At 49.9% G+C, this 17,355-nt stretch overlaps 1 protein-coding gene across 1 annotated transcript; it reads right to left on the reverse strand.

Moving 5' to 3' along the window:
* Positions 1 to 414: 414 nt before the first annotated feature.
* On the reverse strand, positions 415 to 16,559 carry STMN3 (stathmin 3). The gene is made up of 5 exons (XM_053993048.1): positions 16,236 to 16,559; positions 6,560 to 6,655; positions 6,039 to 6,214; positions 5,361 to 5,552; positions 415 to 4,876 (listed from the first exon to the last, which is right to left on the reverse strand). Exons 1-5 carry the CDS (start codon positions 16,252 to 16,254, stop codon positions 4,817 to 4,819), a joined length of 543 nt encoding a protein of 180 aa, XP_053849023.1. The 5' UTR covers positions 16,255 to 16,559; the 3' UTR covers positions 415 to 4,816.
* Between the last annotated feature and the right edge of the window lie 796 nt (positions 16,560 to 17,355).

Consider the following 17,355-nt stretch of genomic DNA (forward strand, 5'->3'; position numbering starts at 1 on the left):
ACTCTGTCCAGCTCAGGCTGGATCCTTTCCCAGGAAAAGCTCATGAAGGAAGCATTGGATTTTTTAATAAAGAAGCTCATGTGGTTTCTAGAACTGCAGTTGTATTTGTAACTGTTTTGTATGTTTTTCAATCTTCCTGTGTAAAGACCTTGCACACCCTCACTCCCAGCCACAGGGGGTGGCAGCAGGACCCTCATTAAAGCATTTATTGTGTTGTCCCTTGGAGAATGGTGATAAACTGTCAATTTCTGCCTCTTTTATGCTGTGTGAAAAAGCAGTCACTGAGCATTCAGAGGATTAGGGTCTATTTTGTTAAATCTTTAGGTCAATTTTCTGTTTAATGCTGTTTATTGGTATTCTCACAATACAAAGAGAAGCCTTGCAACTAAAACAACCCGGAGAGAGACGGACACATACGGTTTCATACCAACTTTATTTCTTTTTTTTTCCTTTATTTTTTTTTTTCATGATCACTTCTTTTGCACAACAACAACCTCAAGTTGACAATGAAATGCACGTGGCAGACCAAAGGGAACCGGACGAGGCTCTGTTAGGGATGGAAAGTCTTTCCACGACACTGCGCCAGCTCCCCACCCAGCACAAGGGGTGTGACCCTGGCTGTGGCAGGAGGAGCACATCCTGCCCGGAGGACAGCTGGGGTGCTGAGCCCTGGGGTGACAGCTCAGCTCTGTGCCCACACAGTCATCTTCCAACCCTCTCCTGCAGCCACAGGCCGGGGTGTTCCTCCCCGGGTGCACAGCTGCGTATCCCGACTCCATACTTTGGTACTTTCCATTTCAGAGCACTTTAGAGACGTGGAGGCATCGGCTCTCCCGTGGTCCCCGTGGGGAGGGAGCATCTATGTCCCCTTGTCAAAGGGTGTGGGAAACTGAGGCACAGGGGATGCCAGGGCAGGGATGCCCAGCTGCCCCCTGTGTCCCTGCACCTCGGGGACCACGGAGCACCCACACATAGGCATGGGCCAGTGCCCCTTTGCTGCTTAACTTAGACAACTGACGACAAAGGTGGAGTTTATTGGTCTTACTATGTCATCTCGTCCCTAGCATGGAGAGTAAGAAATCTCTAGCACCGTAAACAGCCATTCCCTGACTCATTTCAAGTGGTATCAGAGTGAATGTGCATATATTGTTGCCACGGATGCGTTTCTGTGCGTGTGTGCACAGCTGGGTGCACAGCCACTGCGAGGAGGGCAGGAATGCCATGGGAGGGAAATAACAAACCCCGTGAGCCAGGATTGCAGAGCCAGGGCCAGAGACTCACACTGGGCTAAGCTAAAGCAAGCAAGCTGAAGTTTACATTTGAAAGGGAGCAGCAATACCGACCTACCCCCCGAGGTAGGATGCATGCAACTCCTCAACTCCCACTGGCCCTGGAAGGTCAGCTCGAAGGGAACCCCACAAATGGGTTAGAGCAAGATTTTTTAATGACTCCAAAATAATAAGACAAGGAATAGGCTCAGTCCAGAAGCAGTCGAAGGGGCCAGCATCCTTGGAAGTGCCTATTTACAGGCAGAGCTGAGTTCTGCTGTGTGGAACAACGTGGGCACAGAGCTGTAGTTTGGACTACAGCTGGACTACAGGCTGGTTGTGCCTTTCCTACAGCTTCACCCACTGCCTGGCTGTTGGTGCCAGCTGGGAGCTCATTTAGCTTCAGCTCCTCGTTCTTGCCTGAATCAAAGGCTCTTCTCCAGGAGGGCTCTTGGAAGGCCTATGCATGCACATAATGATGTCACCCTCCTGACTTTCCTCCCTCACACTGCTGCCACACTTGAGGTCCAGGCAGGGATGCTGTGGGTGCCCTGAGGATGCTCCCCCTACAAGGCACATTCCCATGTCCATATGATGCTGCTAAAAGGGGCGGAAACTGTTGGTTCAGAACTCGATTCATAAACACCTTCAGGGATCAGTGGAGACCTAAAACCCCACAATCAGGAAGGTGACCCCGAGAAGTGGAGGGGTTGCATGCTGTGTCCACATCCACGGTACATGGGAATGCTCCAGGAATGACACAGGCTGGGGCAGTAAGGATGTTAATGAGGATACTTAATTAGTCTCATTTGAGGCATGAAGTATGCAGCTGCACATAGCCAATAGCATGAAGGGATATGGAAAGGCATGGAATAACCATGATCCTGGCCCATGCCACGTGCTGCAGGTTGGGCACAGCGCTGCATGAGCTCCTGGCCACGATGGCTTTGGAGCAGTGGGTGGACGCTCCTCATCCAGCCAACACCGCGCAGCCAAAGCAGTCACACATTTCCCTGATAGTGCCCAGTGGCACTGGACAAGCTCCTGAACATCCCTACTCCATCCATCTGCACCAGGCAAACGTGGCTCCGGGACACGTAAAGCCTCTGGCCCCACAGGTGAGGCTGTTTCCTTGGCACGGCGTGTCTCAGCAGCACCTCCCTGACATTACCAATGCACAGCTCTCCCTGCACAGCCCTGCTCCTCTGGTGCAGGAGCTTCTCCTGCAGTAACACATTTTCCAGCCATCTCCACCATCCCTCACTGCACCAACCTGATGGAGGGGAGAAAAATTAGTCTCCCAGTGCTCACACCTGCATGAGCACCATCTGCCAGGCATTCTGCACTTGCCATGGGAATTTTTGCCAGGAAAAGCTATTGCAAGAAAGAGTCTCCACTTGAGACCCATCTGGGCTCCAGGGAGGGGGAAGAGAGGGCCACGGGACAGCACAAGGGACCGAGAGGGAAAATCCAGGCAGGAATTGAGCCTGGAGACTCAGGAGCTGTTTGGGAAGACGGCTCTGACCGGCACAACCTGTTACAGCTCTCTTCCAGCACATGCTAAACCTGACAGATCCTCCAGCTTCCACTGGGTTGCAGGGAACCACCTGGAACCTCCACACGGGGAGGTTTAAATCAACACTAAATTAGATGTACTGGAATTGAAGCATCACCTCTATTCTTCCTCTCAGCCCTTCCTTCTCCTCCCAGCATGAGGAACAGCCGTCCCCGCTCTCACTGCCCTGCCTGCAGGACTCGGCTGCCTCCAGCTCCCAATTCCATCATTTTCCAGCTGCTCTCTGGTCCAGCATCCCACTGGCACCCTGCCTTCACCTGGCCCAGCCTCTGACTCCTTCTGAGCCCCCAGGAGAGAGTGAAAATGGCCATTTCTCTTGTTTTCAACTCTTGCTCATGAGTACAACATTTCTGATAATAATAATCATAATAAGTACTAAAAACAGTATTTACAACAAGCTCCAGGTCAGAATTACACACCAAGCAAACACTCAGCACCACAGAGAGTAGGACAGGGTTAATATCTCGCAGATACCTTCTCAGATCCCACCAACGTGGGACACAGACATTTGACAGTTTCAACCATTTCTTACACACAAACATTTCATTTAAATTACTTTTTAAATTTTTTTTTAAACTTTTTAAAATTTCTCGTCACTATATGGATGAGGTGATGCTGGCGGCGATGCCGCGCTCTACACAAATGCTTACCTAAGACAGCTGCTACTATAAACTGATCATTAGCTACTGTTAAGAAATTCAACCCTCAGTTTCCTTCTTTGCCCTAAATCTAATTTTCTTTTTGTCACTGACAGCACAGGAGCTTTCTAACAGCCCTATTGTCCCCCCAGACCAGGAGGAGGGCTTTGGGAGTAAGGTAGCCCTTCCTTTTAGGAGCAGAGTCCCCTGACATCAAGCCATGGCCGTGGAGGGATCCCTCCCACATCCAGCTGGGAATTCAATGGAAATCAGAAGAGAGCCCCAGGATTTGGTCTCCAGCAGTCTGCCCTGTGATGGCCCCAAAGAGCCACATCCATCACTGCAAAGAGGGAAGGATTCTCCTGTTCACTAAAAGGCAATTTCACAACCATGCACTGTCTCTGTTGGATTCGCTTTCCTAGCAGAGTGGAATCCTATCTTGTGGGGGCACTGGGGAACCCACAGAGGACTGAGGGTCTCTCCCAGGGCTCCCATGGAGCTGGAAATGCAATCACCACCCACAGCTCTTCCAGGCAGAGCAGCCAAGACCTCTCAGTCCCCACTCAGCTGGGGAGAGGGCAGCTCAGTGGCCACCCAGGGCATCAGGCAGTGCCCACTGTGACAGGGACTTGCCGTGATGTGGCACCTGGCACCAAGCTTTGGGTGGAGCCCCTCAGCTGCTTCCACATGGGTTCTCAAAAATCACCCAAAGATGAGGACTGTGGTCACTGCCTACCTGGGCTGGCTCTGAAGGCAGCCAAAAGATGGGGGTTCTGCACACTGCAACTCCTGAGCCATCCATCCCTCTCCTTCCTCTCTCCTACCATGGGCAAACAGGGGACTGCTCCCTATTTTACTTCACACACAGAAAGTATCACTTATTCCCATTTTTCTGAAACTGATATTTGGCTCAGAGCAAACACCAAGAGGAGGAAAAGCCCTGGATAAGAAATCCGTATCTCTGTGACACTGGTGGTTGAATTTATTAATATCTTCGTTTGGTTTTTTTTTTTTTAACATCAGTTTAAGAAATATTTTTTTTAAAAAAAGGACAAAACCCTCCAAAGAAGCTGTTTGATTGACTGATCGACTGATTGATTCTCTATTTGATGTGAACTAGTTGCTATTCTGCTTAGAGGTCCCTATGATCTGTGAATCCCCACAAGCACTGACGATTAGGGATGCAGAGAGAAGCGTGTAGCTGGGGGACGAACACCGGGGAGGGGGGATGGAGAACCGAATGCCGCATCTAGACAAACAAAATAAAATGTGTTGGTTGGTCGACTGGTTGGTTTGTTAACAGGAATCAGGTGCTAGATGTGTAGAAAAGCCCTTTATCCAGAGATCTCCTCCCGCTGTTCCTTGTTCCTACGGACTTCGGCTGCGTGCAGTTCCTGCAAAGACGGGAGAAATGACACTGGGCTAACACGCCCTGCTCTTGTGATCAATATTTGCCTCCTGCACACAGGATTTGCATCAGACATAAAAAAAGAGACCAGTTTCTTATCCAAAACATCCCGAGGGCAGGGGCTTACAGCTGCAAGGAGTGAAGGATCCCAAGCTGTGGGAGCTTGGAGGTGATGGACCCTCCAGCAAACTGGTTCCTCTCTCTGGCAAAACCCTTCAGCCACACAGCCCATGGTGGGCCTGACACTGTGGCTTTGGACTTGCACTTATCAGGATTTCCAGGCTATGTCCTCTACTGACCTTGAAGGACATAACCCCCTCCTCACACTGCTCTGGAGCAGAGCTCCTCCTCAGCAGCCACCAGCAAGGGAGCACCCTGTCCCTTGCACCCATTGCACTGGGACCAGATCCCATTTTTCCGTAAGGATCAGCACCCCCAGCCCCCAGCCCTGTCCCGGGGGTCACACTCGCCTTCTCGCGGAGCCGCTCCCTCAAGGCAGCAAGATGTGCCTCACGGATCTCCCTGCTCAGCTCCATCTTGTAGTTGAGCTTCTCCTCGGCCAGGCGGCTGAAGTTGTTGTTCTCCTCCAGCGCCTTGTGCAGCACCTCCCGCTCGTGTTCCCGCTTCTCCGCCAGCTGCTTCAGCACCTGCGCCTCCTGGGTCTGCCAGGGATGGGGGTGAGGCCACTGGACAGGCTCTTCCAGCCTTCATCTCCCCAGAGAGGCTTCCTGACTCCCTCTGCTCAAACCACTCTGCCACTCCCCTCCACCCCATAACACAATCTTCTTGCTTGGAAGATACTTTCGGTGCCTTTTTCCTGCTATCATAGAATTGTCTAGGTTGGAAAAGCCCTCTGAGATCATTGAGTCCAACAGGTCCCCCAGCACTGGCCAGCCCACCACTAACCCATGTCCCCAAGTGCCTCGGTGATCACATGATGATGATGATGATGATGATGGAGTTGAATTCCCTGCTTAAATCATACTGCAGAACCTCACTCCATGATTCCTATGTCTCACCTGACAATTTACAGTGGAATAACAAGTGTCAGAACATTTCCCAGCTGCTTTAGATTACTCCTGCTGAGTTTTAGGGTTTGGTGTAATTAGCAGCAGAAAAGTCACTGCTTCTACAGGACATCTCCTTACCTTCCTCCTCTCTTCTGCAGCCTCCAGCCTCCTCTGCAGCTCCTCCAGGGACAGGTCCTTCTTCTTGGGTGGGGAGGAAAGGATTGGGCTCTCAGGAGATAAATCTGAAGGGGACTTCAGGATCACTTCGAAGCTCTGGCCTGATGCCCTCTTATCCAGCTGCTTCACCTCCATATCTTTGTGGGGGAAAAAAACAGTGACTCTGGGAACCTGTGCCATTCAGGAGAGTGACCTGAGGTCATCAAGCTCCTCAAACAGGAATTAGGATCTTCCCATGTCCTGATCTGGGTGATTTTGTTTTATCTCCAGAATTTCTTGATTAGTGATCACCTTCATCCCCTCCATGCAAATGCAATTAATTTAAAGTCATGGCATAATTACAGAAAGGTCACATTGCTGATAATACCTTGTATGTCACCCTTGCATGAAGCAGAGAGACTCTGAGTCTGGCAATCTCCCACATTGCCTGTGGGAGAACAATCCAAACACTGCTGGAGCTCCTGTGGGAGCAGGTTACCTACCTCCATACTGGTAGATGGTGTTGGGATGAGGTTGGGTGTGGAAACAGGAGCAGATGAGGGAGAGCAGAGACAGCTCCTTCATTTTCTCCTTGTAGGCTGAAAAATATGAAATAGCAGTGAGAGAGATTCTAATGGCAACACATCTCTTTTTCATGGAGAAATTAAGCAAGTATCCCATCTGCAGTTCTCAGACTCTATGGAGGCTTTTCCATGCTGACAGAAATCCCACTTGCAGCTACCAGACTCTGTGGAGACGTTTCCATGCTGCCTTAGCTTGCCAAAAGGTCCCCAAGGAGTGTCTGATCTAGAGCAGCCTAAATTAGCTGTCAGTGTGGCAAATGTTATGGGAACACACACAGCAGGGATTTAACACATCCAGGGGTATAAATTTCTGTGCAGAGTTTTCCCTCCAAAAGAGCTGGGATGCTGCAGCCTGTTTAGTTAAACACATTGGGACAGATGCCCCACCCTTTCTTTGGAAGTGGAATTTCCAGTCTCTGAGATAAATGATGCCCAGTGACACCTGGAAACATTGCTCAATCCCTGGTGAGTTGGGAATATTTCACAATTCAGCATTTCTGAGGTGAGGGTGAAGAGGCACGAGGAGACCAGCAATGTGGAGAACAAAGGGGCATTTGAGTGATAAAACTGTTCAGGGGCTCTGCTACCAGGGGAAGAGCTGGACCCCAACTTCACAAGGAACCTCCTGCCCTGCAGCAGCAGATCAGGGAGGATGTGAGTGGATTCTGCCACCACCTCGGCCAACACAGGCAGAGGTTGGCACAGTCTGTGACCACAATAACCATCCTGTAAAGGACAGGAAACACTCAATCCTTTCCAGCTCTGCTGCTGTGAGCCCTCCAGTTTGCTCATCGTTCCTGTGACTGGAGGATGCACCACAGCATCCTCAGTGATCACAAGTGCTGCCCCAACACAGATTGCCCCAGAAGCAGATTGCTGCAATCTTCACCTGTATTTTTGGAGTTCAGCACACTTAAGACAGTGAACCCTTTGCACACCGCTGACAAAGAACCTCAGAATAGAAGGAGTTGAAGCCAGTGAGGTGCTCTGTCAGGCTGTCATGTTCTTTATCACATCAGTGAAACCCTCACAGCATCACTCCTATGTGGCAGGTCTGCAGCTGGGGCTCAGCAGTGCTGCTGCTGCCTCATGGGTCCTGTGAGGCTCTGTCCTGGGCTGACCCCTTGGGTGACACGCAGGCTCCTGTGGGCACAGTGTCTTCATGGCTGCATGTCCTGACAAACCTGCCCTGAGCGTCCTTGTGCTGCCCCTCCTCCTGCCCCAGCCACAGGCACAGGCATTCTGCTGTCCTGCCTTGGCTCTGCCTCTGGATTTCCCACGTATCTTGGTGCTTCTGGCCTTGGTTTGTCCCCTCTGTTCTGAGCTCATTTCATGCTCCAACCAGAGGCAGCTCTGCAGCTCAGCTTCCAATGCCACCTTCAGAGCAAGACCCTCCCCTGGGCCAGGACAGGGAAATCCCCAGAACATTGTGATCTGAAGAGGCATTAGACACAGAACAATTCTGAAAAAAGTGACATTGTGTGTATCACGTGCCCTTAGGAACATCTTTCAGGTATTCTCCTCTGCCTTCCCACAGCTGAGTGGGAAAACCTATGCCAGTTTCATGCTTTCACTGATTTTTCCTCCTAGGTACAGAACTTCATCATAATTAGCACCCTTCTTTTGCTGCACCACCATCCCTGAAGCTCAGATCTTGACTGAACATTTTTTAAACTTGCTCCCCATTCTGATTTGAACCTCCTGCCCAGTCCTGCAGTTAAATGTAAACCAAATAGGAATAGTTTACACCATCAGTGGCAGCCAGACATCTTTGATTTTGTTCTTAATGAAAAAAAACTCTGGAGAGCCTCTGAGAAGCCCAAAGTCATGGCATGGAGCAGGCAGCTAATGCATCTCCTAATGTGCTGCCAAGAGCCCTGAGGAGGATCCCTGGGAATAGATGAGAGACATTATCATTTATTATCATTTAGACATTCTCATTTAATACAAACAAACCAGTCAACAAGGTTGTTGCTCCACCTTTATGCCTGGTCCTGGGTGAAACCAAAGCATGAGGCAGATGTGCCACACCCCGACCCCTCATTTAATTCAATTTAATTGTGTGACAGCAGTTGTTACAGAGCTCAGTGCTTTGTATTCCATGACTTGGGCTTCAGCACTGGCACTGTGTGCAGATGATTCCATGCTGCATTCCCTGCCTTTCAGGAGGTTTGCCGTGGTGATTTCACAGCTGCCTCCATTCCATCGGGATCTCCCCTGTCCTGCTTTCCCTTCTGCAGAGCAAACTGACCGTCCCTCTCTGTCAATTAAAATGAAGAGGAGCAAGAGGACAAAAGGCCCCGGGCTGCGGCAGGGCTGTGCTGAGCGCTGGAAGCGCCCTGTGTCCTTCCCCCGCCCGGAGCCTGCAGTGCCCCCGGCGCCAGCCGTCAGATGCAATTAGCGGCACTCGGGGCCGGGAGCGGGGCTGGAGCGGCCGCGGCCCCGGGGACCGGCGGGGGATGGTCCCGAGCAGCCCCCACTGCCGGGAGGGAGCGGGAGAAGCAGCGGGAAGGGGCAGCGGACCGAGCCCCCCGGGAGCCCGGGAGCTGCCGGTGCTGCGCTCCCCGGCCGGAGCTGTCCCTTCAGGACCGCCACCGCCGGACCCCGGCCGGAGCTGTCCCTTCAGCACCTCCGGGCATGGAGAGGGGGATGGACTGACTCCTGAAGAAATTATAGAATCATAGGAGCACAGAATCGTCGCAGGTTTGTTGGGATTGGAAAAGCTCTCCAAGATCACCAGGTCCAAGTGTTCCCCCAGCACAGCCACGCCCACCGCTAAACCATGTCCCCAGGTGTCCGCCTACATGGCTTTTAAATCCATCCAGGGATGGTGACTCCACCTGGTCCCTGGGCAGCCTGTGCCAGGGCTTGACGGCCGTTTTGGTGAAAACATTTTCCTGATGTCCAATCTAAACCTCCCCTGGCTCAACCTGAGCCATGTCCTCTTGTCCTGTCACTTGTTAATTGGGACAGGAGGCCAAGCCCCAGCCCCACCTGGCTGTGCCCTCCCGGGAGGGAGTTGTGCAGAGTGAGAAGGTCCCCCCTGAGCCTCCTTTTCTCCAAGCTGAGCCCCCCCAGCTCCCTCAGATACTCCTGGTGCTCCGGACCCTTCCCCAGCTTTGTTCCCTTCTCTGAACACAGTCCAACCCCTCAATGCCATTCATGTCCTGAGGAGCCCCTGATCCATGGATCCCTGAAAGCCCCACACGTGTGCTCCAGAGCCAGCAGTTACACCTGTGGGACACAGGAGCATCGCAGTGATGGCCTTGCGCTCGTGACATCTTCTGTGACAAAGAATTGTTTTATCAGGCTAAGACAAGAAAAGGCATCCTGTGAGGAGAGGTACATCCTGAGATTCAGTAACTAAAAGAAAGATGCCTAACCTCTGGGTTGCTATTTAGGAACCTGTGAAGTGAAGATCAAACCTGACATATCCCGAAGCAAGACTTGGGCTCAATCACTTAAAACTCAGGGATAAAAGATTGCCAACCTCAGGACTAGAATTTGCTTCAGAAGTATCTGCATTCCCATTTGCAATAGATTTAAGGTTTTGAGGACATATTCATACCAGTGGACAAAACCCTTGAGCCAGGAAAAGACATGTGGCTGGCCAGAATATGACATGGCCAAGGCGTTCCTGCCCAGAAAGGATGGGTCTAGTGCACAAATGAACATATTTTAAACAATTAGACAGGGAATGCTGAACTTTTTACTTGAGCATCTATTACTTGAGCATTTTTACTTCTGTTAACTTAGTAAAAATAAATTCAGCTTGCACTGAGCAAATATTTAATTTCTGTATAAATTCATCTAACTCAGGTCCTCAGGGACCTGATACCAAAGCATTGCTTCAGTCTCAGAGGTGCAGCAAGAACTCTGCCTCGCTGGTGGGCAGAGGACTGGGACAGGCTGCTCACTCAGGTGTGGCTTACTGACATTTTATTTCTCTTTTAAGGCAAAGATTGCAATAGAAGGATCAGCAGAAAAATTCCTTCTCATTCGTCTCAGCAGCAAATTCATTCACTCTGGTATGGCTTTCATCACTGTGTCATGACATTTCACTGCTGTCATATCAGAATTGGGGCGAAACACTGCAAATAACTGAGTGGTGTAAACCAAGAAGTGAATAAACTGTAGAAGTTAGAGAAAATATATCAGTGTCTCATCCTCTAAAGTGGAGTGAGCTCATAATTTGTTGGCTTTAGAGGAATTTGAGCAGTGATTAAGCTACAATCCATAAAGGTGCAGTCAGTTCCTCAACCCTTCTGAACATTTATGCCCTGCAATCAGCACAGGCTGATTCTGGTTTGGTTGTATTCTATCCCACACCCCACGAGCCAATCAATCTTTATTAAATATTTTCACCAGGAGGTGTCCTGAGCCTTCACCAAGGCACCAGGAGGCTCAGGGTGCTCCCAGCTGTCTCTAGTGACTCCTTTCCTGTGCTCCCTCTAGTGCTGCAGGGAACATCCTGCATTTCCATATCCCCACTGCTGTGCACACCATCGATCCATGTAAAGTGTTTATCTCCAAGTCAACCCCCGGAGACATTATCCAGCTGCTCCCCAAGTGCTGGTGGTGCCAGAGATGGAGGAACAGCTGGGAATGGTGTGGTGCAGGAGGAATGGGATTCATTTTCCTGCTCATGAAATGGGATTCATTTTCATGCTCATTCATTTTTCCTGTGCCTGGATGGTGGGGCTTGAAACCTATTATTCATTCAAAAGTTTTGTTCTCTGTTTCCTAAATACACAAAGCTAAACTGCTGCCAGGTTTTGGGGTGGTATTTGATGGCATCCACCAAAACAGAGCGAGGCCATCTTGGCACAACACTGACATGGCATCAGTCACAGTGAACTAGAGGCAGAGCAAGGTTAATTTATGGGAAATTTAAATGGATGAGACTGGATGTGCTCCGTCTGATAGCAGGGTCAGAGGAAGGTTATTACAAGGAAATAATTTGGTTTGTGAAGATAACTTTGGAGAAGTAAGAATTGCTTCCATAATGAATACTATCTCATGCAAAAATAAGAGCAGGCCAATTATAAATGCAATCAAAGCTTAAACAGAAGGCACAGAAGACAGAGAGACAGAGAATTGGGACCTCCAGCACAGACTGCAATGCCACACAAACAACAAAAGCAACCAGAGTCCTCAACAAGCCTTGAGAGTACAGCAGGCTTCAGATATTCTCCCCTGCTATGAATCCTATCATAAAAATATTGGCCAGACCTTCAGTCTAATGCACTTCCACTTTCTTGCTCCCCAGCTTCCAAAAACAAGTCAGTTCTTACAGAACCAGAAAACACTAGTGGGTTTTTTGTGTGTGTTTTTTGAGGGGTTTGGAGTTTTTTTTTTGCCAGCTTGGTAGCTGTAGCCCTCACTGATGGTATAGGGACACCACGAGATCCAGGCCCAGAAGTTACCATGGGCTCATGTGGAATCATCCATGAGAACAGGCAGATGTGAGGTTTACTCTGCCTTCTGTCAGACATCTGCTAAAGTATTGCCCAGGAATGGTTTCCAATCACCCACCTCCTTCCCCCCAGGTTTTATTGGCAGCTCATGAATGTCACAACAACCCGGGCTGTGCACAGCCAGTGCATCAGCAAATCACTCGAGCCGTAGCACTGGAACATGTGGGCTGCTCCCAGGAAAATAACCATGGAAATCTCTTGTATGGGCTCAGCAACAGAGAAGGGCCCAAGCTGTGGAGCAGAGTCCTGGCTGAGGGGTTAATGTTGGAAGGAGAGAAGCATGGCCTGGGTTGCTTTATAAAGCAGGGGAAGGAACCAAATGGAAGCAGCTAACCCAGAGTGTTTGTGGATTTGAGGCAAACACTGGTTTGGATGGTCAGGTTTGGGTGAGACAAAGAGCTGTGAAAGAGCTGGGGAGCTGATGAGGCAGCAGTTCATGAAACAGTCAAAGACAGAGCCCAGTGCCTGATGTGTCAGGGACAGATGTGCTCTGTGACCACAGACAGTCATTTGGTCTCTTTGAATCTTGGTTTCCTTCCCTTTACTGAGGATTATTGTATTTCCCCATTATATAGTGGTACTATTTGTATAGACAAATTCAGAGGGGATAAGATTCTCTAGTAGGGCAATAATCATGTAGAGGTACCTTGAAAGAATAAAAGGATTACTTGTAATATGCTGAGCACCTCTTTACCATTTGGGAGATGCTGAAGTACCACAGCTCATGCACATGGTCTTTGGTTGCTCTCTGGCTCTTTTGTATTTTCTAAATCAGTCCATTGGTTTAACTCCCCTCTGGAGGGGAGACTTTAATTTTTAAAACATAATTCACATCTGGAGGAGTAAAGCCCACGTCAGTAGAACAGCTGGTAGGGATTAGCCAGGCATGTTTTTCCAGTTAATTTAGGAGTAGAGAAGTTTGAGTGAGTTTCAGGTCCCTCCAAGGATTGTCATGAAGAATCATTGGCCCTGTTCACCCCTCTGCTGCCCACACTGCTGTTACAATGGGCTTATCTGCAGCCTTCTGGTTGCCACATCAGACCACTAAATCTCAGCTTTTACTCAAAAGAAGGAAAATGTGTTCATCTGATAAAACAGTGCCTTCACCAGATCTGAACCAACAAAGACAGATTCCAAGAAAGGGCTCCTTTGAGATATCGGAAGCATCTTCCCAGAGTCTACATGGTGCCATGAAACAAGATATTATTTATATTTTAGAAAGAACAAGTATTTGCTAATTATTTAGAGCCCTTGTTTGGATGCACTGGTGAAAAAAAAAAAAAAAAAAAGCCTACAATAATAGGCTCTTTTGGCATGTAAAACTGAATTCCCAATAAAAGAACCATAATTTTTTAAGGCTACTTCAACAGCCCAAAAAAAAAGACAATAGTTATTTCTTGAGAGCACAGAAAGATGGAGAGCTTGATAGAAAGGACTCTGACTCTCCAGCGTGGGCAGCAGAAATGTCAGGACAGGGCAACACCATATGGTGTCCTTCAACGCCACCCAGAAAAGGGATCGGGGGTAGCCCAGAGCTACATGAAGTCCCTCAGCTCTCACATTTCAGTGCAGGACGGGAAAACCTTGGGATCTGCCAAGGCCCATTTACCATGCTCAGTCATGAGGCCAGGAATGACAACCTGGTGTTTCCTCTTGGCTCCACCCTTCACAGACACGCCAGTGCCGGAGAAAGCCGGCGGGGATGTCACCTTCTGCACCATTTCATAATCTCACGTCTCTTTATTCAGCCCAGCCGTGCGGGGAGCTCCGTAGCCCTGCGGAGCCCAGCCATGCCCCCGGCCCGCGGCGCACAGAAGCACAAAGCCTTGCGCGGATGCTGCGGGGAGGAGGTGCGAGGGCTCTGCCCCTGCAAGGGCTGCCCGGAGCGGGGCCGGCACCGCAGCTCAGCCGGCACTGAGCATGTGCCGCCCATCCCGCCGCTCCAGCACCGAAAACAGCCCCCGGGGCCAGGAGAAAACGCCTGAGGTGACAGGGAGAAAAGAGAGAGGGCAGCCAGGCTCGGGGGAGCAAGCCCTGTTTCTTTTCATCCCGAGGATTTGGTTGTTTGTTTAAACAAACCAAGCAAATCCTCCCGAGGGGGATAAGCCCCCGGGCACCAGCCGCAGACCGCAGCTGCCCTCCTCTCGGCACGGATCGGCTTTTGCTGAGAATAAAGAAGGAAATAATGAAGAAAGCAAACAAGACTCATTCCTTAATTGAAGGATTCAAAATTATTTTTCTCCTGTCTTTCCAGGCTACTCTCCACTGCTGCTGTACGAGCTGTAGGAGATGGGGAGCTGCTCCTGCAAAGGCAGCTGGGCGAGGCTCAGCCCCGACCCTCCCTTGGCACACAGCGCCCTATTCTCTTCCCTCCTGCCACAGCACTGCTTTCCGTGACTTCCTACTCCTTGAAATTGCTTCTCTACTTGATCTGAGTCACAAGGAAGCCCCATTTCACGCTTCTTCATGATCTTAAGTCTCCTTGACAGTAAAACTGCATCTCTGGGAGAACGAGTTGTGCTGTGGCCATGCAGTGGGTTGGGAGGGTGAGAATGCACCAACTGGAAATCGCACGTTCTGCCTACGTGTGTTTCATCCACCACCTCGTCCATCTCAAGTTCGATGCAACCTTGGTTTAGAGGGCTGGTAAGTCTGAGCCTTCCCTCCCACCCCCACTGTGCAAACGAGGTCCAATCCTGCTCGGTAGGGAAGGCAGGAGATGGGTGGCACCTCCCAAGAGTTCACTGCTGCAGACGTTCATCGAGACAGGGATACTCGCAGGAATATATACAATAGCTGTGTTTTCTATCATAAACACATTTTTACAATGCTTTACAATGTTTTATGTCTTTAACTGCATGCAAAGCCCACTCAGGATCAGCTGCGCCCTTATACTCCCCACACATACACACCCCTCCATCTCTCCGTGCTTCTTCCCCCCGCATCTACTGGTCTTTTAAAGGGAGCAAGGAATAGAAAATGCATGGCAGGAAACCTCGGCAAAGGGCAGTGAAAGGAGCAAGAAGTGTTGCCTTGTCTCGTGTGGGCTGATTCTCTGTCTGGGGGGCACAAAGCACTGCCTGCTCTTCCTTTTTGTCTGTCACTCCTGCTCAGCCCTCCAGGATCTCGCTTCCCCCTCCCAAGCCCCTCTTTGTAGGCTGCAGAATTCAGAGTCATTCCAAGAAAAAAAATCGGTTTTCTGAAAGAAAAAGATCCACTAAACCCACCCACTGTTCATTGTACCATTTCAAGCTTCTCCTTCACCCACACTGCCAGTTTCAGCCACTTGAATCCCTCCTTCCCAGTCAAAGGGGGCAAGACGGGTCTTTAGGAAGCTGGACCGAAGCAGCACAGCATCCTGGGCTGCCATCCTGAAGCCAGACCCGAGCAGGCTCCCGGGCAGCCGCGTTGTGATTCCCGGCACTGCTGCAGGAGGGAGGAAGGGCTTCCCTTGCAGCATCTCATTTCACCCAACGCCATCAGAGGACCGCTCCCCTGTAGCATCTTCGAACCAAGAAATGTGAGCAGTGCAAGAAATCTGGGGCTGGGAAGCCCGGAGAATACGCAAAACCCCATCCCAGTTCTTCTAGTTGGCTTTGGGGGATTTTTTTAGGGCATTACTGACTCTTGCCTATGTCTTCCTCTCCATTACCCATTCAGGCAACACATGATCTTCACAAAACAAAATGTAATTTCTGATTTCCTTACATCCAGCTGCACCGTTTGCAATTTTTTCTTAGGGGAAAAAAAAAAAGCTCTACGATGTTACAAAAATAATATTTAATTGGCACGTAGCAGCATCTTCTAATGTCACAATTAAATTGCAGCAATACTTTAAATTGGCAAGATTATTACACGTGTATTCATATTAAAATAAAAAGCCCACCTGCTATCTTGCATCAGAGGGGTGTGTGTATGGGGGAGGAAGGGGAACAATGCTGCCATACCAGCTGCCTCCTCAGCACAGAACTCCCCCGAAACCCACGGGGAAAAAAAAAAAAAAACAACCAAAACCAAAAACCAATCCAAACCTTCAGAATAATGATTAAAAATATAATAAAACTTGATGATTTTAGAAGTGCATTGATGTCAAGCCCCCGAGAAGCCGCCTGTCCTACCTGAGACGGTGCTGGCCATGCTGCGGCGGGAGCGGAGCGGTGCTGCAGGAGCAGGAGGGAGCGCAGGAGCTGCGGAGGTGCTGCAATGCTGCGGGGAGGGAGGACTGACTCAGCTGGAGGGGGCTGCAGCCATCCGCGGCGGGGAGAGGCTGGAGCGCCCAGAGAAAGGCGAGGGGTGGAAAGAAAAAGAAGGGTCACTAGTTCAGAATATTAATGAGCGTATCAGGCCTCCTTTCCTGGGAGGCTTTGACGGCAGATCCCTCCCAGGCAAGCCTGCCTGCCAGGAACACAGCCCCACGGCGGGGGGGCGAGACACACCCAGCCGGGCGCGGGCAAAAGAGGATTTTTTCCTCCTCTTCCTCCCTTTCTTGTCTGCTCGAGATGGGCTAAACTGTTTTTTTCCCTTGCTGAAAGCAGAATTAAGCAAATTTTTTTTTTTTTTTTTTTTTAAACCAGCCATTCCAAGGCATCCTCACCTGCAGGGCCAGGTCAGGGGTCTGGCTTGACTGGGCTGAGGTGTGAAACCCAAACCCCAAACCTTGCAGCAGCTTTAGGCAAACAGCAAAGGGAGGAGGGATCCCAGCAGGTTTTTAGGCACAGGATTAGTTCTTTTTTTTGCACCAGCACTGAGGCACTAAAGGAGCTGCAGTTTGGGGAGGAAACTGCTGTAAAAGTAAAGGAGAAAGAGCAGAATGGAGCCTTTCAATTTCAGTGAGAATTCTCTGGGTTTCTTCTCCACCCTAGGCATCAGGACCTCTTTTCTTATAATTTTCTGTCTGTTCTCTATAATTTCTGTCATTTCCATTTGTGGCTATTGCCAGGGGCAAATGCTTCTGTGCTTTTAGAGCAACACACACACACTTGGGAGCAAGGAATCCTCCCAAACCCACACATCTCCTGGCACGCTGCAATGCAGACACTCCCAAACAATTCCAGCTGCTGCAGAGAACCACAGGTTGTTGGAATACCTGCCAGTGCTCAGGCTTGCTCCGGGGCAGAAGGCACAGACACTGCCTACTAAATTCAGTTAGAAAGACTAGAGATTTTTCTACTTTCCTATTTTCCCCAATCTCCCAGTGTCCTAACACTGTAATGGAAAAAAAAAAAAAAAAAAAAGAAT

The sequence above is a fragment of the Vidua macroura genome, chromosome 17, assembly GCF_024509145.1.
Source record: "Vidua macroura isolate BioBank_ID:100142 chromosome 17, ASM2450914v1, whole genome shotgun sequence".
Classification (NCBI taxonomy): domain Eukaryota; kingdom Metazoa; phylum Chordata; class Aves; order Passeriformes; family Viduidae; genus Vidua; species Vidua macroura.

Coding starts and splice junctions, on each gene's coding strand:
- STMN3 (XM_053993048.1), bottom strand. Junction 6,215..6,559: donor CACCATCTACCAGTATGGAG/GTAGGTAACCTG, acceptor TCCCCCACAAAG/ATATGGAGGTGAAGCAGCTG. Junction 5,553..6,038: donor CTGCAGAAGAGAGGAGGAAG/GTAAGGAGATGT, acceptor CATCCCTGGCAG/ACCCAGGAGGCGCAGGTGCT.